The 20,197-nt window shown below is 42.9% G+C and overlaps 1 protein-coding gene across 3 annotated transcripts in view; it reads left to right on the top strand.

The window, feature by feature from the left end:
• ABCB11 (ATP binding cassette subfamily B member 11) overlaps positions 1-19,692 on the top strand; it is a 47,272-nt gene extending 27,580 nt beyond the window's left edge. For all 3 annotated transcript variants that reach the window (XM_083704110.1, XM_083704111.1, XM_083704112.1), the window contains exons 18-29: positions 654-717; positions 1,366-1,501; positions 1,642-1,806; positions 6,856-6,960; positions 7,065-7,226; positions 8,645-8,848; positions 10,519-10,760; positions 11,053-11,209; positions 15,324-15,521; positions 16,027-16,233; positions 16,741-16,887; positions 17,821-19,692. In XM_083704110.1, coding sequence (XP_083560236.1) covers positions 654-717; positions 1,366-1,501; positions 1,642-1,806; positions 6,856-6,960; positions 7,065-7,226; positions 8,645-8,848; positions 10,519-10,760; positions 11,053-11,209; positions 15,324-15,521; positions 16,027-16,233; positions 16,741-16,887; positions 17,821-18,021 — 1,988 coding nt within the window. In that variant the 3' untranslated portion in view covers positions 18,022-19,692. The remainder of the gene's footprint in view (positions 1-653; positions 718-1,365; positions 1,502-1,641; positions 1,807-6,855; positions 6,961-7,064; positions 7,227-8,644; positions 8,849-10,518; positions 10,761-11,052; positions 11,210-15,323; positions 15,522-16,026; positions 16,234-16,740; positions 16,888-17,820) is intronic.
• The last annotated feature ends 505 nt before the right edge of the window (positions 19,693-20,197 follow it).

The raw sequence follows: 20,197 nt of genomic DNA, 5'->3' as shown, positions 1-20,197 counted from the left end.
TACACCACAACAAAAACATGTAGCTTTTCTGCTCGCAGGTGTGCCAACTCGAATAAAATATTGGGGGGAGGGCAGGTAAGCCCCACCCCACATAATAGATCACAAGACACAATGCATTCACACCATTTGACTGGCAATGCCTGTCAACCTGGGGGGGGGGCAGCCCTTCAAATAGTTTATTGGGGGGGCCAAAGGGACCTTGACCCCTAGGAGTTGGCTCCTATGACTGCTCGCTTCTATTCTTAGTGTGGCAGCTGCTCAAGACCTTTTATGTGCTAGTGGTCTGTGCTTTGTACACGCAAAGAGCATTGTTCTTCATAGCTTCCTTTTGCAAACCCAGTGATTGCCATACAGCTCAACATGGGATCATAGCAGCATGGGTGGACGACTGATGGGCTGCTAAAGGAGCACATCCAGGGTCCTTGAAAGCCTCTCTGCCAAAGAAGTGTACTCTAAGTTAAGCTCACATTTTTATGAACTAAAGGGTATTGCTGTGCATCAGGTTGAATATTTAGCAAACCACCATGAAGCAAAAACTTTCAGCCTTGTAACGGGTTTGCTTTATACACTGTAAACGCATACCAAAATATAAGTAATAAAAATGGAATCGATGATCTCACTTTCTGATGGGCTTCTCTGGCTTTGTTTTACAGCAGCCGAACCAAATCTTGAGAAAACGCAGTCTTTCGTCAGGGGAAGTTATCGGGACAGCTTGAGGTAAGCCTTTCAGTGGGAGACAAAACACAACACAATGCAGCCTTGTAACAGCACATTCCTGTTTTGCTTCAGGTAAGGAAACAGGATGTACCACCCATAAACATATGACAGGCAGCAACCAGTTCCTTTTGGAGTTTGACCTGGCAGTTTTATTTTTTTTAATGAGAATCAGCCCACCATTGAGAATGGGTATTCTTTGAACTGGCAAAGGGACAGGAGCAGAAGGCTTGTTAATTAATAATAATTGATTGATTTGATTGATTGAAAGATGTATAACCTATGCCCCCCAAAATCAGGTTGAACGCTCCATTTCATTTAACCTCCCTGCAAGCAAATCAGAACAAATCAGCTAAATAAAAAACAGGCATCATAGAACTGACATCATATAACTTCCATTTTAAGTTTTGTGCAAACAAATCAGAATGAAGGCTTAATACTGTGAACAGGTTGTCTGGGGGAGCCCTTATTTGGAAATATTTCCCTTTGAACTCAGTGGGACTTACTTCTGAGCAAACATGTCAAGCTTAAATCTCAGGATATAGGTATTGTATTTCAGTAAACTATGATCATGCTAAGTAATAACGCTAGATGCAAACTCCTCAAACTGCTGTTCCTAAGACTTCGCCTTTTCTCTTTATTCTTTCATAGAGCTTCCCTTCGACAGCGTTCCAGATCTCAGTTGTCAAATATAGTACCGGACCACCCAATGTCAGTTGCCCAAAACCATTCGGAGCATATCTATAGCACCGGGCAGTATGAAGAAGATGGCAGTCCATTTAAGAAGGTCATTATTTGATAAAAACATCCATTTTGTTTCCTTTCTCTGGTCCTGTTGAAAAGCTCGCTGTATAACCCTTCCTCAAAGTTTCTACTGGGCAGCACGGAAAGTAGAATATCAACATATTTGCCCCTTTTCTCTTTTAGGAGCCAACGGCTGTAAAAGTGGAAGAAGTGAAGCCTGCTAATGTTACCAGAATTCTGAAATACAATGCTCCTGAATGGCCCTACATGCTGATTGGATCCCTTGGAGCAGGCTTCAATGGGGCAGTCAACCCACTCTATGCCTTGCTTTTCAGTCAGATTCTTGGAGTAGGTCATGACCAATTTCTTTCTTCTTGTATTGAATATGGTTTTTTACCACCCTTATATTATGCAGGACAACTGCGTGCCAACAGTGTGCCAAGCAGTCCTTATTACTTCATTTCCAACATTTTGGCTTGCTGCTTTTAGTAGTTTTTGAACATTCGTGGTCATTTGCCCAATTCCCATACAGAACACCAGGTTGGGGAAGGGGGCTGTTGACAATTAGCTCTCCCAGCAGACCCCAAGGACTGGGCAGCTGCATTCCAGAATCTTGAGGTTCATAGGCTTCTGGGAGTGCTCTGGAATTTATTGGGGGGGGGGAGAGGTGTATCTTGGGAAGGAGGGTCTTCTGTTACTATGACAGGCCCACCAGCAGTTTTGTAAACTGTTGGAGAATGCATGATTGTAACTTGTGGGTTGAGTCAGTTGCAAAAAAAGACATGACTGTTTCCCCAACAGACCCAAGAACACCAGGACTCTGGAGATGAGCAGGGGGGTTGGGGTCTTGTGTTAAGAGCCAGTTTCATGCATTCTAGGAGGGGGACATATTTTCATATATGTAGGCACTATGGTGATAAAGGAGATATTTCAGATCTCCAAAGGGCTTCATTTTTCTTTCTCCTTTAAAGCAGTTATTTGAGCAGCAGCACTGGGGTGGGTGGGTGTCCAGCCTTGTCTTCCATACATTTCTTGATTGAAATCACACACACACACACACACACACACACACACACACACATATCCTGCAACTGGACCTGCTGGGAGTGGAGAGGGGGAGACAGGCATAATTCAGGTACAGTGCTACCTCGGGTTACAGACGCTTCAGGTTACAGACTCCGCTAACACAGAAATAGTACCTCAGGTTAAGAATTTTGCTTCAGGATGAGAATAGAAATTGTGCGGGGGCAGCGGGAGGCCCCATTAGCTTAACTGGTACCTCAGGTTAGGAACGATTTCAGGAGCTCCAGAACGAATTAAGTTCTTAACCTGAGGCACCACTCTACCTGTCTTCCCCCATACCCCAGTACTGTTAATTTGATTAAGCTTGGAGCATCCCTCTACCTCACACCAATGGCTACTTTCAAGAGAAACAAGTAGAAGACTCTGAGTCTTGTTTGTTTGGCAAATTCCCCTGAGTTCACGGAGACATCTCCCCATAAAACAGTGCATTGGGCTGCAACCTTAAATCTGAAAAGAGAAGAATAATTATATGCCCCTTTCCCCTTGATAAATTGTCCCATTCCATGGCATTCTAGTAATCATAAATAGCTCAGTCATTAGAGCATGAAACTCTTAATCTCAGGGTCCTGGGTTCGAGTCCTACATTAGGCGAAAGATTCCTGTATTGGCAGGGGTTGGGCTAGATAGCCATCGTGCTCCCTTCCAACTCTACAATTCTATGACTCTATAAAGAAGTGAGCAATATAATAAGGGTCTGCTTTTCTACATTTACAATATTCCAAAAAATACGTTATCCCTTTTCTACCTGACTGAAGTATGGAGGCATTTTATTATTAGACAGTAAACTCACAGACACAATAGGCAGTGCTGGTGGTGAATTAAATTCACCGGCACTAAAGCCACAAAGGCTCTGAACAACCCCTTTGCATGGTTTCATCAAAACAACAAAACAGGCATGCTGACAGACTCCCATGAAGGCATTATATGCTTTTAGAAAGCAAATGCATATATGGTCCCTTTTCGCACCGTGCATTTTATAGTCACTTAAACTCAATGTTGATCGACTTTGGACAGCAGTATTGGTTGAAAGTTAATGCAAAGACAGCCATAATTTATTCCGCTGCTCTGTTTTATTGTGAACAAAGCATCCCCTTTGGGGAGTCAGCTAATCCCATTTCCTATAAAAAGGAAGCGCATTGGCCATCTGCAGAACACCTGTGGCAGGTGCAGAAGCAATAAGCAGCTGTGGCTTCTGGGATCTTACAGCTCTCTTGTGAGATCTTGACAGAACCAGGAAACCACACACTGAGCAGCCCTGGCCAGCAAGGATTTGGTGGAGGGGTAGTGAGTGGCACCTTCCTGTTTCACCTTAGGTAGCACGCTCCCTCTGCCAACTGAGAGCCAGTGTGGTGTAGTGGTTAAGAGTGGTGGACTCGTAATCTGGTGAACCGGGTTCGCGTCTCCGCTCCTCCACATGCAGCTGCTGGGTGACCTTGGGCCAGTCACACTTCTCTGAAGTCTTTCAGCCTCACTCACCTCACAGAGTGTTTGTTGTGGGGGAGGAAGGGAAAGGAGATTGTTAGCTGCTTTGAGACTCCTTAAGGGGAGTGAAAGGCGGGATATCAAGTCTAAACACCTCAACTAGCCCAGCATTCTGTTTTCATAGATACCTTTTGGGAAGGACACCCACAGGATTTGAGTGCAATAGATAACTACTTGTGGTTCACAACCACGGGAATCCAGAGCATACTGCCTCTAACAATGGGGCCAGAACTTGTGTCCTAATCCATCTACTTGCTACAGACACAAGGGATGGATCTACACACAAGGGGAAAATGCTATAAATAAGTCAGAGATTAAATCTTTATAATAAAAGAGAAAAAAGCTATGGAAAATTGCTTAGAATCTCCCACCCCACCCCTTCTCTGGCTCAGTCTGGTGTTGCATATTTATAATGCATTTAGAACGCTGTTTCTTGACTAAAGTAGCTCAGTCCAAGGTTTCCTCTACCTTTAATGTTTAGCTCCAAGGCAGATCCCTTCTTTTTAAGGGGGCAAACTTGAAGACTAGAATCCAGCTGGTGTGGGAATTGCTTCTGCTCAACTTAGTTTTTATTAAAGGATTTTCATAGTTGATAAGGGTACATACAGACTCTGTTTGCTTCTTCTAATCAGTTTGGAGTACGTAGTTACAGATTAGTTGACTTACTAAGATTTGCCCTGCATAGACAAACATCAAATGGGAACACAAGCATGGTGTTTCATGACCTGGGGATAGTGTAAAGGTTAGTTAGCAAGTTTGGAAGATCAAACTTAAGAGATCAGCATTTATAGCTTGAGAGCAATTGCTTAAAAAGTTAGTGTTTAAGTCTGTTGTTGTCAACATGCCTGTGAACTGGTGGCTCAAAAAACTTGTCCGAAAGACATGGGGGGTGGGGAGGGATGGATTTAATGAGCATAAAGAATGACCCCTCTTTGAGCACTCATACTTTTTCCTATTGGTTACTTTTCCCATTCTGCCAAAGATAACAGGTAGCTTGTTGACCTCTAAAACAAATGTCCCAAAGAGTTAACAAACAGGATCTATGCCCTCCCTTGGAGGCACACTGATTATAGTGTCTCTTAATGACACAGATGTGGGGCTTTGGGCATGTTTATGAGAAAGCAGAAAACTTCCTGTTTTTCCATTTGAGTTTTGACACACACACACACACACACACACACACACACACATTTAGTTTTACATATCCCAGTGAGCATGTGATTGCAGCTGACTTTATGAGGATTAGGGGAACATTTTAAATAAATGCTTGCCAAAAAAGAGGCAGTGGGATTTGCTGAGCCTTCTGCTCCTTCTCTGAAGACTTATTAGCAGATTGAAGGGCTTTTAAAACCTGACTTTTTCAAAGACTTGCTACTTGCCGTTGTTCTCCTCTGGTTATTAGTCCCTTACCCCTCTTAAAAGCTGCATGGAAGATTTTTTTTGTGTTTTTTCCCCCACGTCATTGATTTGTTTGTACTTCAATTGGGTCCAAGTTCTCTAGTTTCTTGGTGCGGATTAATCCTTTGTTCTTGAAACCCAGGTATTAAACATACCTGGGTTCAAATGGCCTAGTGCCATCAGTTATGAATAGCGGACACACCATTTAAATGGGATACTTCCCTGCAGCAACTACTGAAACACAGTTTAATTTGCTGGCCTGATATTCTCAACAGTTCCTTTTTCTTAATGGTTTTAATAGTGTTTTATTATAATGATGCTATTTATCACCTCAAACTACAGAAGGAAAAGTAGGCTAATTATTTTATATGAAACAAATACATTTCATTTTTTTAAAAATAAATTTTATGAAAGCGTATAGAGAAAAATACAAAATTTGATACATTTCCCAATTTTTTAACCAAACTAAGACTTTTATACAGATACAATAAAAACACAGAAATATTGGTAGAGGGGGGAAATAGAGAAGGAAAAAGAAAGAAAAAACAGAAAAGAGGTTAAGAGAAAGATAGAAAAACAATATTCACTTTGTCTGATCTATAGTAGAACCAATTACATTTCAGATTAGAGAGAATGGCTTCTCCTCCTGACAGATTTGAGGCATGGCACCTCTTTATTTTTTTAGTACCAAGCTGTACTTAGGTAGAGGAAAAGTCCCTTATAAAAAAATCTATAGCCTATTGATTACATTTGGGGAAATTCAATAGTTGTTGTTGTTGTTGTTGTTTAGTCATTTAGTCGAGTCCGAGTCTTCATGACCCCATGGACCAGAGCACGCCAGGCACTCCTGTCTTCCACTGCCTCCCGCAGTTTGGTCAAACTCATGCTGGTAGCTTCGAGAACACTGTCCAACCATCTCGTCCTCTGTCGTCCCTTTCTCCTTGTGCCCTCCATCTTTCCCAACATCAGGGTCTTTTCCAGGGAGTCTTCTCTTCTCATGAGGTGGCCAAAGTATTGGAGCCTCAACTTCAGGATCTGTCCTTCCAGTGCTGTACTAGGCAAAATTTGCTTGCAGCACTCCACTGAGTTCTCACACGAGCAATACTCAAGGCAACTGTAAAACCAAAATGTGCTAAATCAGAGGTACCCAATACAATGACCCCCTACAATTTACAACAACCATGGCCACTGGCCATGCAGGCTGTAAGTTGGAGTCCAATAACATCTGCAGGCTACCCATGGGCTAGATTGCATGATTCTAAGACTTCCAATATCATTGCAATCATGTGACATGAATTCTGAAGTAGAGGCTCTCAATTCACTGCTTAGAGGTGATTATAATGAAGCCGTGTATAAATTGCCTAAATAGATAATAAAATTATACTGTTTTAGTTGGCACTTAATATTATGGCCCTTTCTTTTCTTTCCCAAAAGACCTTTTCTATCCTGGATGAAGAAGAACAAAGATTGCAGATCAACGGCATCTGCCTGCTCTTTGTATTGGTTGGAGTTATATCATTTTTTACACAGTTTTTACAGGTAAATGACCATTAAGATTGGCTGTTCCGTTGCTTTTCTTTTCTCGTTTTAGGTGCCTTGTGGCTGGCATGTCTAGACTTACACATTCTTTAAATGCATTTCAGGGATATACATTTGCAAAATCTGGTGAGCTGCTTACAAGACGGCTAAGGAAGGTTGGCTTCGAGGCCATGCTAGGTGAAGAAATTGGTTGGTTTGATGACCACAGGAACAGCCCAGGGGCTTTGACCACAAGACTAGCAACTGATGCCTCTCAGGTTCAAGGGGTAAGAGATTTTATATAAAAGTAGCTAACACACTTCAGATATTGCCACATCAGCTGGGCATCCACTCAGTCAAATTGAGACAAGATAATTATTATCATGGGGTTACTGGCTAAACATGCCTCTGAAAATCCATAGAAATGAAAGCTGCTCGAAAGGTGAGTTTAAGGACGAAAAAAAATGCTATTTTGCACCTTGAATTTTTTTTTTTACACTGTAGCATCTTTTAGCATTCAACGTTCAGCCAAAAGTATAAGGCCTAGTTCTCACTGAAATGATAAAGCTGTGTCTCAGTTGTACCATTTCGTTCCCAAGTGTGGGCTTATATAATGGAATGATTCTTCTCAGATTAAATTCAAAGGCTCCTACACAAAAAACCAAGCACATCAGGGAACAGCCTAGGACTCTTCCCCTTAATGTTCAATTTCCCATGTACAGAGGCAATGGGGGTGTAAAGCTGTTCCTTCATTTGAGCCCCACATGCAGTCTGAAGTGGTTGAGATAGAGACCTAAACGAGAGGAGCAGACAGCATAAATGGGAATTCCTTTCAAATCCATAATTCACACTTTGGACCCAACTTATCTTCCCATATGCCACAAGTTGCTACAAACTGGGGAAAATGAACAAAGCCCATTGCAGCCACGAGGGCGGTTTAGCCATTGCCACCCTCTCCATGAGTGTGTTGCTGATGGGCCTGTTTTCACAATTAGGAGTGCCAAAGGTTTTTCAGTGGCATAGGCAGGAAAAAGAGGTGCTTTGGCAACACATCCTTGCTCAGTCTCCTTGTTCCTGAAGGCGGGTCTAGAACACTTCAGGGAAATAGATTTCGGATAAAAATTTGTGGAGAAACTTTGTAATGGAAAGAGCTGTTTGGCAGTGGGACAGACTGCCTCAGACTGCCTTCACTGGAGGTGTTTCAACATCCTGGTTACAGGGAACCAGGCAGAGGGCCTTCTTGGTAGTGACACCTGCCCTGTGGAACGCCCTCCCACCAGATGTCAAAGAGAAAAACAACTACCAGACTTTTAGAAGACATCTGAAGGCAGCCCTGTTTAGGGAAACTTTTAATGTTTAATAGGTTATTGTATTTTAATATTCTGTTGGAAGCCACCCAGAGTGGCTGGGGAAACCTAGCCAGATGGGCGGGGTATAAATAATAAATTATTATTATTATCTGAATGGCTATCTATCAGAGAGGCTGCACTGCAGATCCTGCACTGAGAAGGTGGCTGTGCAACTGATTACCTCCAAAATCCCTTCTAACTCTTTGCTTCTCCTTGGCAATAGGAGCTGGATGTTAAACAATAGCTCTCCTTCCTTCACAGCTTTGCGGTAGCAAAAAGTGGCCCAGTGTTTAATGTGGGAGTGTGTGTTGGTGATCTTTTTCTTCTCCCCCCCCCCCTCTTTTGCTTGTTTTAAGGCAACCGGCAGCCAGATCGGCATGATTGTGAACTCTGTCACCAACATTGGGGTGGCCATTGTTATTGCTTTTTACTTCAGTTGGAAGCTCAGCTTGGTCATCATCTGCTTCTTGCCATTCCTGGCTTTATCTGGTGTGGTGCAGTCTCAGATGCTAACAGGGTTTGCCTCTCAGGACAAACAAGCATTGGAAGCAACTGGGAAGGTAATGTTTAAAACAACTACAAAAAAGCACATCATTTAAGATTAAATGAGATGGTGAGTAATAATGCAATCATCCAGTGTTGTCAGTGATAACAGGCATTTTGGGCCTGGCATAGCCATGTAGGGTTGAAATGTCCCATCCCCGTCCCCCCCTGCTACTTGTCAAGCAGTATTTTAAAGTCTCTGTTCCTTGGAAACCTGATTTTTCTTCTCAGAAGGGCAGTGTGAGGGCAAATAAAGTGTTTAGCTTCTGGTTGCAATTGGTTGGATAGAGTTGAAAGACACATTTGGCATTGCATATATGGGCATCCAAATCACAAGGGGTGTGTGCTCTAAGTGGGCCTTGACATGTACTGGCAGCCAGTGTAACTGGTATACAATCGATCTTACATATTTCCTTAACCTTCACAAGCAACTTCAGTTTGCACCAGCTGAGGCTTCTGAACTGTCTGCAAAAGGCAGCCCTGTGTAGAGTGTGTTACAGTAGTCTAATCCAGATGTAACCAGGACTACGTCTGCTTTCTTTCTCCAGTTAGGGATGCAGCCAGAGAATCAGCCAAAGCTGCTAAAAGTTTGATAATAGGACTGAAACCGACAGTATAGCTATGCAGAACAAATGGCGTAAAAGCCTACAACGAGAGAACAATGTCTGTCCACAGCTATTACCAGCAACTTAAGAATGTGATAAAGAATAGGAGCAGAACAAGCTAAGACAAGCCTTTTGTTTGTTGAGCTGTATTGTCAATGTGTACTTAGGATGCTTATGTAGACAGCATCACCCATGCCAGGAATTGTTTCTTGCCCAATATTGGAAAAGTCACCAGTACAGTAAAAAAAAAAAAAATATTAGATTAGGAAACCTGGGGTCAGGCCTTGGTCAGATTCTGAAAATAGCTGCAGTAAGAGGGCCAGAAGGCAAGAACATGGGCAAATATATGCTAGTAGTCAGGTTCCAGTGGTAGCAGACAAGGATCAGAGAGACAGAATTCAAGGATATGATCAAAGACAGGCTGCTGGTGGAGATAGACAGGCAAGGGCCAGAGGTGGAGCACATGGTCAAAAGCAAAGTAAGTCTGTGTGGCTATTCAATGAGGCAAGTTCCTCAGACTGAGGAGCTGATTTGGGTATGAGGGCCTAGAGTGTCTCCATTGGCCTGACCTTGGTTAGTTCAACTGAATCAGTTCAAAACTAGAGATTCTTTGTAAACTGGTGTGGAAACCAAACTTACACTTTAAAACTATAGATAGATAGGCAGATGATGATAGATGATAGATAGATAGATAGATGATAGATAGATAGATAGATAGATGATAGATAGATAGATATAGATAGATAGATAGATAGATAGATAGATAGATATAGATAGATAGATAGATAGATAGATAGATAGATAGATAGATAGAGATAGATGATAGATAGATAGATAGATAGATAGATAGATAGATAGATAGATGATAGATAGATAGATGATAGATAGATAGATAGATAGATAGATAGATAGATGATAGATGATAGATGATAGATAGATGATAGATAGATAGATAGATAGATAGATAGATAGATGATAGATAGATAGATGATATAGATACTCACCAGACGTATGGCCCATATCTCTCAGACTGACATCTAACAGCTCTTTGCTACTCCTCCATTTCTTTTTCTTTTTAACAGATTTCCAACGAAGCACTTGCAAACATCAGGACTGTCGCAGGAATTGGGAAGGAGAAAAAATTTATTGAAGCATATGAGAAAGAGCTGGAAGTCCCTTACAGAGCAGCAGTCAAAAAAGCAAATGTTTATGGATTCTGCTTTGGTTTTGCACAGAGTATTCTGTTTATAGCCAATTCGGTCTCCTATCGGTATGGAGGATTTTTAGTTGACAAGGAAGGACTTCACTACAGCTATGTGTTTAGGTAAAGGAACAGAAACACACCCACACAAATTATCTTTCCCAAATAGAACCTGTTAGTTGATCATGCATTCATCCAAATAGTTGATCATGCATTGAATGACAACTCAGTGTTAAGAGGCAGTATATCTCTGGATATATAAGTTATTGGAGACCAACCATGAGGAGGGGGGAAGGCAGTGGCCTTCCAGCCTTGCTTGACATAGTTGGCAGGCCACTGATGGAAACAGGACAGTAGACTTGGAGCTCTTCTTCCTAACGTCATGTAAGCTGACGTCTTTCCTTCTTAATTTCAGGGTGATTTCAGCTATTGTGACCAGTGGAACTGCATTAGGAAGAGCATCCTCCTATACACCAAATTATGCCAAAGCAAAAATAGCCGCAGCTCGCTTTTTTCAGTTGGTGGATCGTGTTCCCCAAATCAGTGTTTACAGTGACGCTGGAGAAAAATGGGTAAGAGTAGAAATTCGTGTTATTAGAATCACATAATTGTAGCATCCAAAGGTCATCCAGTTCCCTCTTCTGTACTGGAGCAAAGAAGATTATAGTGTGTCAAGAACATAAAATTAGAGCAATACAAGGTCTGCTGGTACCTTGAGGGCACAGAGTGTGTTTGATTAAAGAAAACTGCATTGGCTTGAACAAATAATACCAGGGTAAGGCAATTTTGGGGTCAGTTGTAGTTTGAATAAAGTTAGTGCACATACCCCAGGCACCATGAATGTGGCCCGACTTTTCATTGTGCTCTCAGCTTTAGAAGAAGGAATTCTTTAAGTGATGATTCCTGATAACTCATCTGATAAATTTCTCCTCGTCTCAAGATTTATATGCTCTTTGTCTCCAGATTGTCCCTCCAGTCTTAGCCCCTTGTTAAGTCCTCCCAACATACAGTGGTACCTCGGGTTACATACGCTTCAGGTTACATACACTTCAGGTTACAGACTCTGCTAACCCAAAAATAGTGCTTCAGGTTAAGAACTTTGCTTCAGGATGGCAACAGAAATCGTGCTCCAGCAGCGCAGCAGCAGCAGCAGCAGGAGGCTCCATTAGCTAAAGTGGTACTTCAGGTTAAGACAAAAAAAATTCCTTCCAGTAGCACCTTAAAGACCAACTAAGTCAGTTCTTGGTATGAGCTTTCGTGTGCATGCACACTTCTTCAGATGGTATTTCGTGTGCATGCACACGAAAGCTCATACCAAGAACTGACTTAGTTGGTCTTTAAGGTGCTACTGGAAGGAATTTTTTTTGTTTTGACTATGGCAGACCAACACGGCTACCTATCTGTTCAGGTTAAGAACAGTTTCAGGTTAAGTATGGACCTCCGGAACGAATTAAGTACTTAACCCGAGGTACCACTGTACTGTTGTTCTTGCAGTCTTCTGTGAGCACTGATGTTTTGAAACTTAGACACAATTCTAAGGTCCTCAAGGTTTAACCTCGTGGTTTAACAGGCAGCAATTGTGGGTTTCCTTTTTCTTAGTCTGCAAAAAATGTGGTCTGTTAGGAAATCTTTCCTAGGAAGAAGGGGAAGCAGCTGTGCTTTGAGCACCCTTGTGAACCCGGTGCCAGCATAGCCATGTACCTGCTATAGCACTGGCATGGGCTGAGACTCAGTGGCCATCGCAGAGCATTTGCTTTGAATGCAGACGGTTCCCAGTTCAATTCCTTCCATTCTCTGGGTATGTACCCTGTCTAGATCCCTGGATAGTTACGGCCATTGTGCATGGTCAACTCTTCAGGCCATTTAGAACTTGTGGGAAATGTTTCCACCTGAAACAAAGCCATGAACTGAGCAGCTCCACAGAATTTTACTTAGCTTCCTAGTGAAAGTTCACACCACATAATAACTCTTCAGCGGAGTAGATTATGAACTCACCATGTTTGCCACCTGCTCACTGCAGCCATCGCACAATGACTTGAATATGTGTGAGTGAAGTATTGATTCAGCATTAAGTGGTGCCTTTCTTCAATATCAATTAAAAGTCATACCTGAGACAAAATGTTGCAAAATGTGGAGGTTCAGAATACTCTATTCCATTGCTCTTCCCCCTGCTTTTCTGTCATTCCCGCCCAACCAAATCAGTCAATCAGCATTTTGTGGCTGCTGCGCATGCTCAGCCTTCTTGGGGCTATTTTTGCAGCCCCCTCCCACCCCTTTGGGGTTTTCCCCCTAAAGGTTTTTGCACTTGTGCAAACCTTGGGGCTCCCCAGAACCTACTAATACCTCCCTCTTATGTGTCTTTATATGTATGGTGCCATTCTGACTGCATAAGGCCTGACTCCCACTTCATTCCTCCCTTGGCGCAAGTGGTGCAACAAGCCATAGTCCTTAGTTTAGCATACCCAAACCAGGCTTGGGGTTGCGTCAAGTCACACACGCCAAAGCATGGTCTGAAGCTAAGGCTCTTTCTCGGCTTCCTGGTCATGTCTTGTTTGAGAGAAAACAAACCGCAGTACCTGGACCCAGACATCAACTCTAAGCCAAAGATTCTGGCTTGTTGCTGCCACAAGAGCTAAGGGAGGAATGAAGTGTGAGATGTCTGCTTGTACATGGTAAGCCATGATGTGCAAAGCAGCCCACAGTTGGTCACTTTGATTCCACAAAAGAAAAGTGGAAGGTATCACTATACACACAGAGAGAGAGAGAGATAAAGAGAAGAAGAAGAAGAAGAAGAAGAAGAAGAAGAAGAAGAAGAAGAAGAAGAAGAAGAAGAGTTTGGATTTGATATCCCGCCTTTCACTCCCTTTAAGGAGTCTCAAAGCGGCTAACATTCTCCTTTCCCTTCCTCCCCCACAACAAACATTCTGTGAGGTGAGTGGGGCTGAGAGACTTCAAAGAAGTGTGACTGGCCCAAGGTCACCCAGACACAAACCCGGTTCCCCAGATTACGAGTCTACCGCTCTTAACCACTATACCACACTGGAGAGAGAGAGAGAGAATGTGTGTGAATACAATATTTCTTGAGGAAGGCAAATTTATCAAATGAAGAGCCTGGTATTGCCTGGTAACAGCAAACATTTTATTTTGCCCTTGTACAAGCGACAGACTGTAATGCTGGATATGTAATGGACACCTGCACGTCAGTGAATTTACTGCGCCTCACTTTGTCATGGTGCAAATATGAGGAACTTAGGCAACACTTGCAGAGAAAGGTGTATTAGGAATCCTGCGCCACTTCCTTTGGCTATTGAAAGTTGGCTGTTCTTTAACAAACGAGGCACAAATGACTCACTAAAAAAATGCACAAAGCAGTTCATCTAGATTCATGAATTTGTAAACTGGCGGCTGTTAGAATGGTTTCACAATATGTACAGAACGGAAACCTCAGCGATATAGCTCACCCCGCAGAATGAACAATAGGAGAGAGTGGACTTCTCTGATATTGGGTCATACAGTACAAGGAAGCTTCCCTTGATATACCAGATTCTATTGCTTCATTGGTTCTTCTTTTTGGTTCAGCATCTTCAGGAACCGGACGCTGCTGCTTCAGAATTATTTCAGCCATCATACACATAAAAGTAATGTGAAAACCACTTCCCTTCCTATTGTGCTAGGGGCATTACGCTAGGTTCATTCTGAGGAGTGTCCGACTCAGAAATGACATGGACTATATTTTAAAAAGTAGTGTTATTTGTGGGGGCAAGTCCCAGGCAGCAGTCCTATGCACACGTATATGAGTAAGCCCCATTTGAACAAAGCGGGTGCTATTCAGTGTTAGTCAGAGCAGATGCGCTGAAATCAAAGAGATTAAATGCCTTACGTAAGTCTGTTGCCAGTTGATCAATCAGTGCAGTTATTCAACTCAATCTCACAGGTTCAGTGTGTCTCCAGATTAATAATTTGGGCAACAGCAAACCAAAGCTCCAGGACTCAGGTTTGTTAGCAGGCTTTGCCAACCTAGCACTCTCCAAATGATTTGGACCACAACTTCCATCAGTTCCAGGCAACCTGTGCAGGTTGCACACATGCTGACTCCCACTTCCTTGTGCCTAATTTGATGGGAAAGAGACTTAAAGCTCTTAGTTTACATGGAAAATGAGCAAATGGTTTACTTTTCTCAGTGATGCTGGTGCTGTGACATTGTCTCTTAGGTAAAAACCGCAGGAAACAACAGAAGTTGGTAGGGGTCAGCTGCAATCAATGTCAACATGTCTTTTAAACCTTCCACACTGTATTGAACGTGTTATATTTTTGCAGCCTGGGGCCTGGGTTTTTCTTTATTGCAATGTCGCAAATGTTGCAAATCTGATTGAAATATGCATGAGGTTATTTCCTTCTACCACAAAGTGGTAGATTTTTCTCCTTTTAACCAATGTCTTACATGTTCCCACACTAAGGTGCAACTGTCTGCTTACTCAGTGAGGTTTTGCAACGTACAAATTGATTTAGGTTCCATCTGCTTATCATTTAAGAGCTACATGGCTAATCGGTTTTAAAAGTGTAATTGATCATGACAGTTCTAGGAATAGTGGTAATAGTAATCATTACTTTCGTAAGAGTCATTTGTGAATTCAGTTCAACCACACCCAGAACATTTTCTCTCTCTCTCTCCCTTTGTATAATCAGGATAACTTTCGTGGAAGCATTGAATTCTTGAACTGCAAGTTCACATATCCCTCTCGTCCCAACGTCCAAGTGCTAAATGGCCTTTCTGTGTCTGTGAAATCTGGACAAACCCTTGCCTTTGTTGGAAGTAGTGGATGTGGCAAAAGTACCAGTGTCCAACTTCTGGAACGTTTTTATGACCCTGAGGAAGGAAGAGTGGTATGTAGCCTTCTCTGCTTCCATACATAGTAAAAGAGCGCCGAAGAGTTGTTATAAAGCAAACCCGCAGTTCTCCCATCACGACCCCCTGAACCCAGCAGTTGGAGGATGCAGAAGCAGTCAGTTCTGGTTTCAGTGCATGAAGTGGTTGGATGAGAACTCCTAGGAGAACCTTTCCTGACCATCAGTGCTTATGGGGCCAGAGCCTGGACTCTCATGGACAATTTCCCCTAAGGGAGCATGTGCATCTGCAAAACACCCAGCTTGCAGTGCAGGGAATACACCAGGTGGGAGGTCATGGAATAAAATAGGAGTGAAGAGATACTTCAAATATAATTTTACTTAAAGGGGTTTAAGCATTCAGCATAGATTCATGTAAAAATTATTTAAAGTTTAGTAAGCTCAGTGTAAGCTTAACTTAAAATTTAAAACTGAGGTTCCCTTACGACGGCGCCAATAGTCCATAAATAAATATTTTGTCTTTTCTGGGTTTTTTCCTGTGCAGTTGATAGATGGACATGACAGCAAGAAAGTAAATGTCCGCTTTCTGAGATCTAAAATTGGGATAGTGTCCCAGGAACCTGTGCTGTTTGGCTGTAGCATTGCTGACAATATAAAATATGGCGATAACACCAGAGAGATTTCTATGGAAGAAGTGATAGCAGCAGCTAAGAAGGCCCAGCTGCATGACTTCGTCATATCGCTTCCTGACGTAAGCATCTTCTTCTTCACTAGTCTTCAGTGTTGTGAAAGGGAACGGTGGCTAAATAAGGAATCCATGGTGTGTGAGTCACAGAATCTCAACCATTTTCCTAGATGCAGCTATGCACATGCTATAATATACTCCTGAACAGCAGCTCACTTTTGGACAGCCAGTGTGGTCTAGCAGTTAGAGTTGTTGGACTAAAAGTGAGGAAACCCAGGTTCAAATCCCTTCTCATCCATAAAGTTCACTGGCTGACCTTGGTCCAGTCGCCATCTCTCAATTATTTCACAGGTTTATTGTGGGGATAAAACGTAGATTACTCTCTACCCTGAGAAAGTTTCCATATCCCAAGGGTAGTTCATATCACCAATAAAACATGAATAAGAGTTGTTAAGTTTCATGCCACATTGCCTCCACAAGCAGCACCATTATTTTCTTCCAGTACCGCAGCATTGTGCATATTTCTGATGGTAAAAGGAGTTGCTTAAAATTCAGCCAATGTATATTTTCCAGCAATACAAAACTAACGTTGGCTCTCAGGGATCGCTGCTCTCTCGTGGGCAAAAGCAGCGCATCGCTATCGCCCGAGCCATCATCCGAGATCCCAAGATCTTGCTACTGGATGAAGCAACATCTGCTCTGGATACCGAAAGTGAACAGGTAAAGAGGAGGGAGAGTAAACCACGTGGACTAAAAAACAACAACGTAGAGCAAGTAGGGCAATTCATACTTGCATATTAACCTTTTGATGACGAGTAAGTCATCCTCACAGATGAAACTTTTCAAGCAGAACTTTATTACCAACCTTCTTCACTGTAAATTTAGGCTTTGCTCCTTGGTTGTTGGGGCAAAGCTATTTCACCATGACTGAATCCCATACCGTATCTTAAGGCCAGCTGTGAAGGAATGGTTCTGTAGCATCAATCATGCCTCAAAGATAACAAATGAATAGGATGAAAAGAGCTGCTCTCTCAATTGTGACTCACTGGGTGCAGAAACATTTCTTTGGTTCTTTCCTCTCCCATACATTCATGTGATGATCATGCGATGATTTTCTTAATAATTAGAATGAATGCTTGGGTGTAAAGGTAAAAGACCCCTGGATTGTTAAGTCCAGTCAAAGGTGACTATGGGGTGTGGCGCTAATATCCGCTTTCAGGCTTAGGGAGCTAGTGTTTATCCGCAAACAGCTTTTCCGGGTCATGTGGCCAGCATGACTAAACCGCTTCTGGTGCACAGGACACCATGATGAGCGCCAGAGCACACGAAAATGCTGTTTACCTTCCCACCACAGTGGTACCTATTTATCTACTTGTGCTGGTATGTTTTTGAACTGCTAGGTTGGCAGGAGCTGGGACAGAGCAATGGGAGCCCACCCCGTTGTGCAGATTCAAACCACTAACCTTATGATCAGCAAGCCCAAAAGGCTCAACACTACTTCAGGGAGAAAGGACTTATTTGGTTACATATATATATATATATTAATTATGTGAATGACCAGATTAGAATGCAATTGCCAGGAGCAACATTGAGATACTCTGCAGAAAGTTGCCTTTACTACCTTTACTTTGTCACTTTCTCCCTTGTCTTCAGACTGTGCAGGCTGCACTGGATAAAGCTAGAGAAGGCCGAACGTGCATCGTCATAGCTCACCGCCTTTCTACCATTCAGCATTCTGATATCATAGCTGTCATGTCGCAAGGAGCGATCGTTGAAAAGGGCACTCATGAAGAACTGATGGCCCAGCAAGGGGCATACTACAAACTGGTTACCACTGGGGCACCTATCAGCTGAGCTTTCACACTTACTCCACGACACAATCAATGTAATTTACTTGGGGATGTGAAAAGACCAAGGATGAACATGTCAATAATCTTTATGTTACACATTCACTCTGCTATTGCAAACGTGCAGGAGAAAGCGCATCCCCCCCCCCCCGCTTGCCAGCTTGTGACATCAGTTATTAAACTTGCTGTGGTACGAAGAAAGGCAACATCTACTCAAACAGTGATGCTGTTGGGAGAGTGCTCAAAACCTGTTGTTGTTTTTTAATCAGCTAAAGTTCTGCTGAAGTATTTATATGTCTGGATTATTAGGCCACATACCTGTGACACTAGTGAAGTCAACAACTGCAGATCTGCAGCCCCCGGTCCACCTGTTGTTGGGATACTGCCAGGGAGACAGGCATCTCCAGACGATCCATCGGTCTCCCGTAGGACAGCATCAGTCAGTTAGCGACACGAGCCTCAGACACATTCCAGGACTCGTGCACGCCCTTGCAGCAGACTCCACAACAGAAGATGCACCCAGAAGAGCATATTTACAACTTTATTCAGCGTTGGTCTGAACAAAGGAAAAACATGACTGACTGCCTTCATGTCGAGGCAACAGACAGATACAAAAGCTATATACAAAATGGAAACTCCTTGTGAGCAGGAAGTATGCAGGCTTGTAATAGACAACAGCCTGCTCCCTTTTTAAGGAGGAACAGATATATCCTAACAGCTTCCTTTTGGGCAAACAGTGGCATCCACTGGCATGACCTACTATTACTCATTTCACAGTTGTGATCATGGAAATATCTAAACGCAGGTGTCCACATATCCATAAACACGAAGGAAGCATTGTAAGGTGGCTGTGTATGTCCATGACACCTGTTCTGCACATGAGTGCACTGCATGTGCCACTGGAGGTTCAGCAAGTTATGAAATTATATTCACCACCAATCAAACAAGGGAGAAATTTTGCACAAAGCCAATGCCGATCTATGTATGGATTTGCGTGCTGATCCATATTGCAATCATTCCAGCACACTGAACTGTCTGGATGCATCTTGACATAGGGGTGTACAGTTCCATTGCAAACCATTCAGTGCACATGAATATAAATGGATCAGGCAGGGCATGTATTGCACCAGCAAGCTATAGGTCCTGTTATGGTAGCTTTCTCAAATGCAGAAAAAGTCAGCTGCAGTTTTTCCCTTGCTCGTTAAAAAGGCATCTGGAGCTGCCACAATGCCTTTCTCAAAACAAAGAACACTGAAAAAAACAGCTAGGGGGTGCAGGAGACTGTTCATACTGATGCTGCAGAAAGTGACAGAAAAATTACCATCAGTGCTGCTGAATCAGGAAAAGAAAACGCAGGAAAAGGCAAATGCGGTTTCACTACACTCGGTCCTTTGGGGGTAGGGAATGTTTGTTGTCATGTGTTTGCAGAAGTGAACAACCAATGCTAACTGAATATCTAAACTAGTTTTCCCTAGCCTCCAGCAACTGTGCTAGCTGGGGCTGATGGGAATTGTAGTCCAAAACCAGGTTGGGGAAGACTGGTAAGTAAAGAATCTACACTGTATGGAAGTGGAGATACAGAAAGGAGAATTTGTATCACTACCTTCCTCCTCACTTTACCACTTGGCTACCCAGCTTCTTGTGTACAGATATGTTTCCATTAAAGTAAGGGATGAAATTTTGCGTCTTTGCTGTCTTATGTTTTCTGCTGACTAAATATCATTCTTTTAAAAAAGGATGGAAAGAAGAAACTGCATCCAGAACCATTAGGCTGAGTGAAGCGGGTGTTGTCAAAGGGCAGCAAATTGTGGTTTAATTTACTGTTGTTATTATCTGGAATCAGATGTGCTACTCGGCAGTGAGGCGTAGCTCAGGTTGGGTGCAGGACGAGGCCGGCAGGGACCAGGCTGGATGCAGCACAAGGCAAAATTCAGGCTGGATGCAAGGCTCAGGCTGTGCTATAGCGACACAGAGCTCTGGTGTTGCTTCAGCAGCAAACAATTTGGGCCCTATGCATTGGAAGCAGCTGAATCCCAATGGTTAGCTCTGCCTGCACTGGAAGGTTAAGGGAGTTTCTTCAGTTAAAGTGGCCCCAACCTGCTATTGTAGCCTCCTACTACAGTGGAGTGGGGAAGCCTCTGGTGGGAACATAAGAAGAGTCTGCTGGATCAGGTCAATGGCCC

This window comes from Podarcis gaigeae (assembly GCF_964106915.1).
Source record: "Podarcis gaigeae genome assembly, chromosome: 1".
Taxonomy (NCBI): domain Eukaryota; kingdom Metazoa; phylum Chordata; class Lepidosauria; order Squamata; family Lacertidae; genus Podarcis; species Podarcis gaigeae.
The sequence above is the reverse complement of the archived record's forward strand: the minus strand, read 5'-3'. Positions and strand labels throughout refer to the sequence as shown.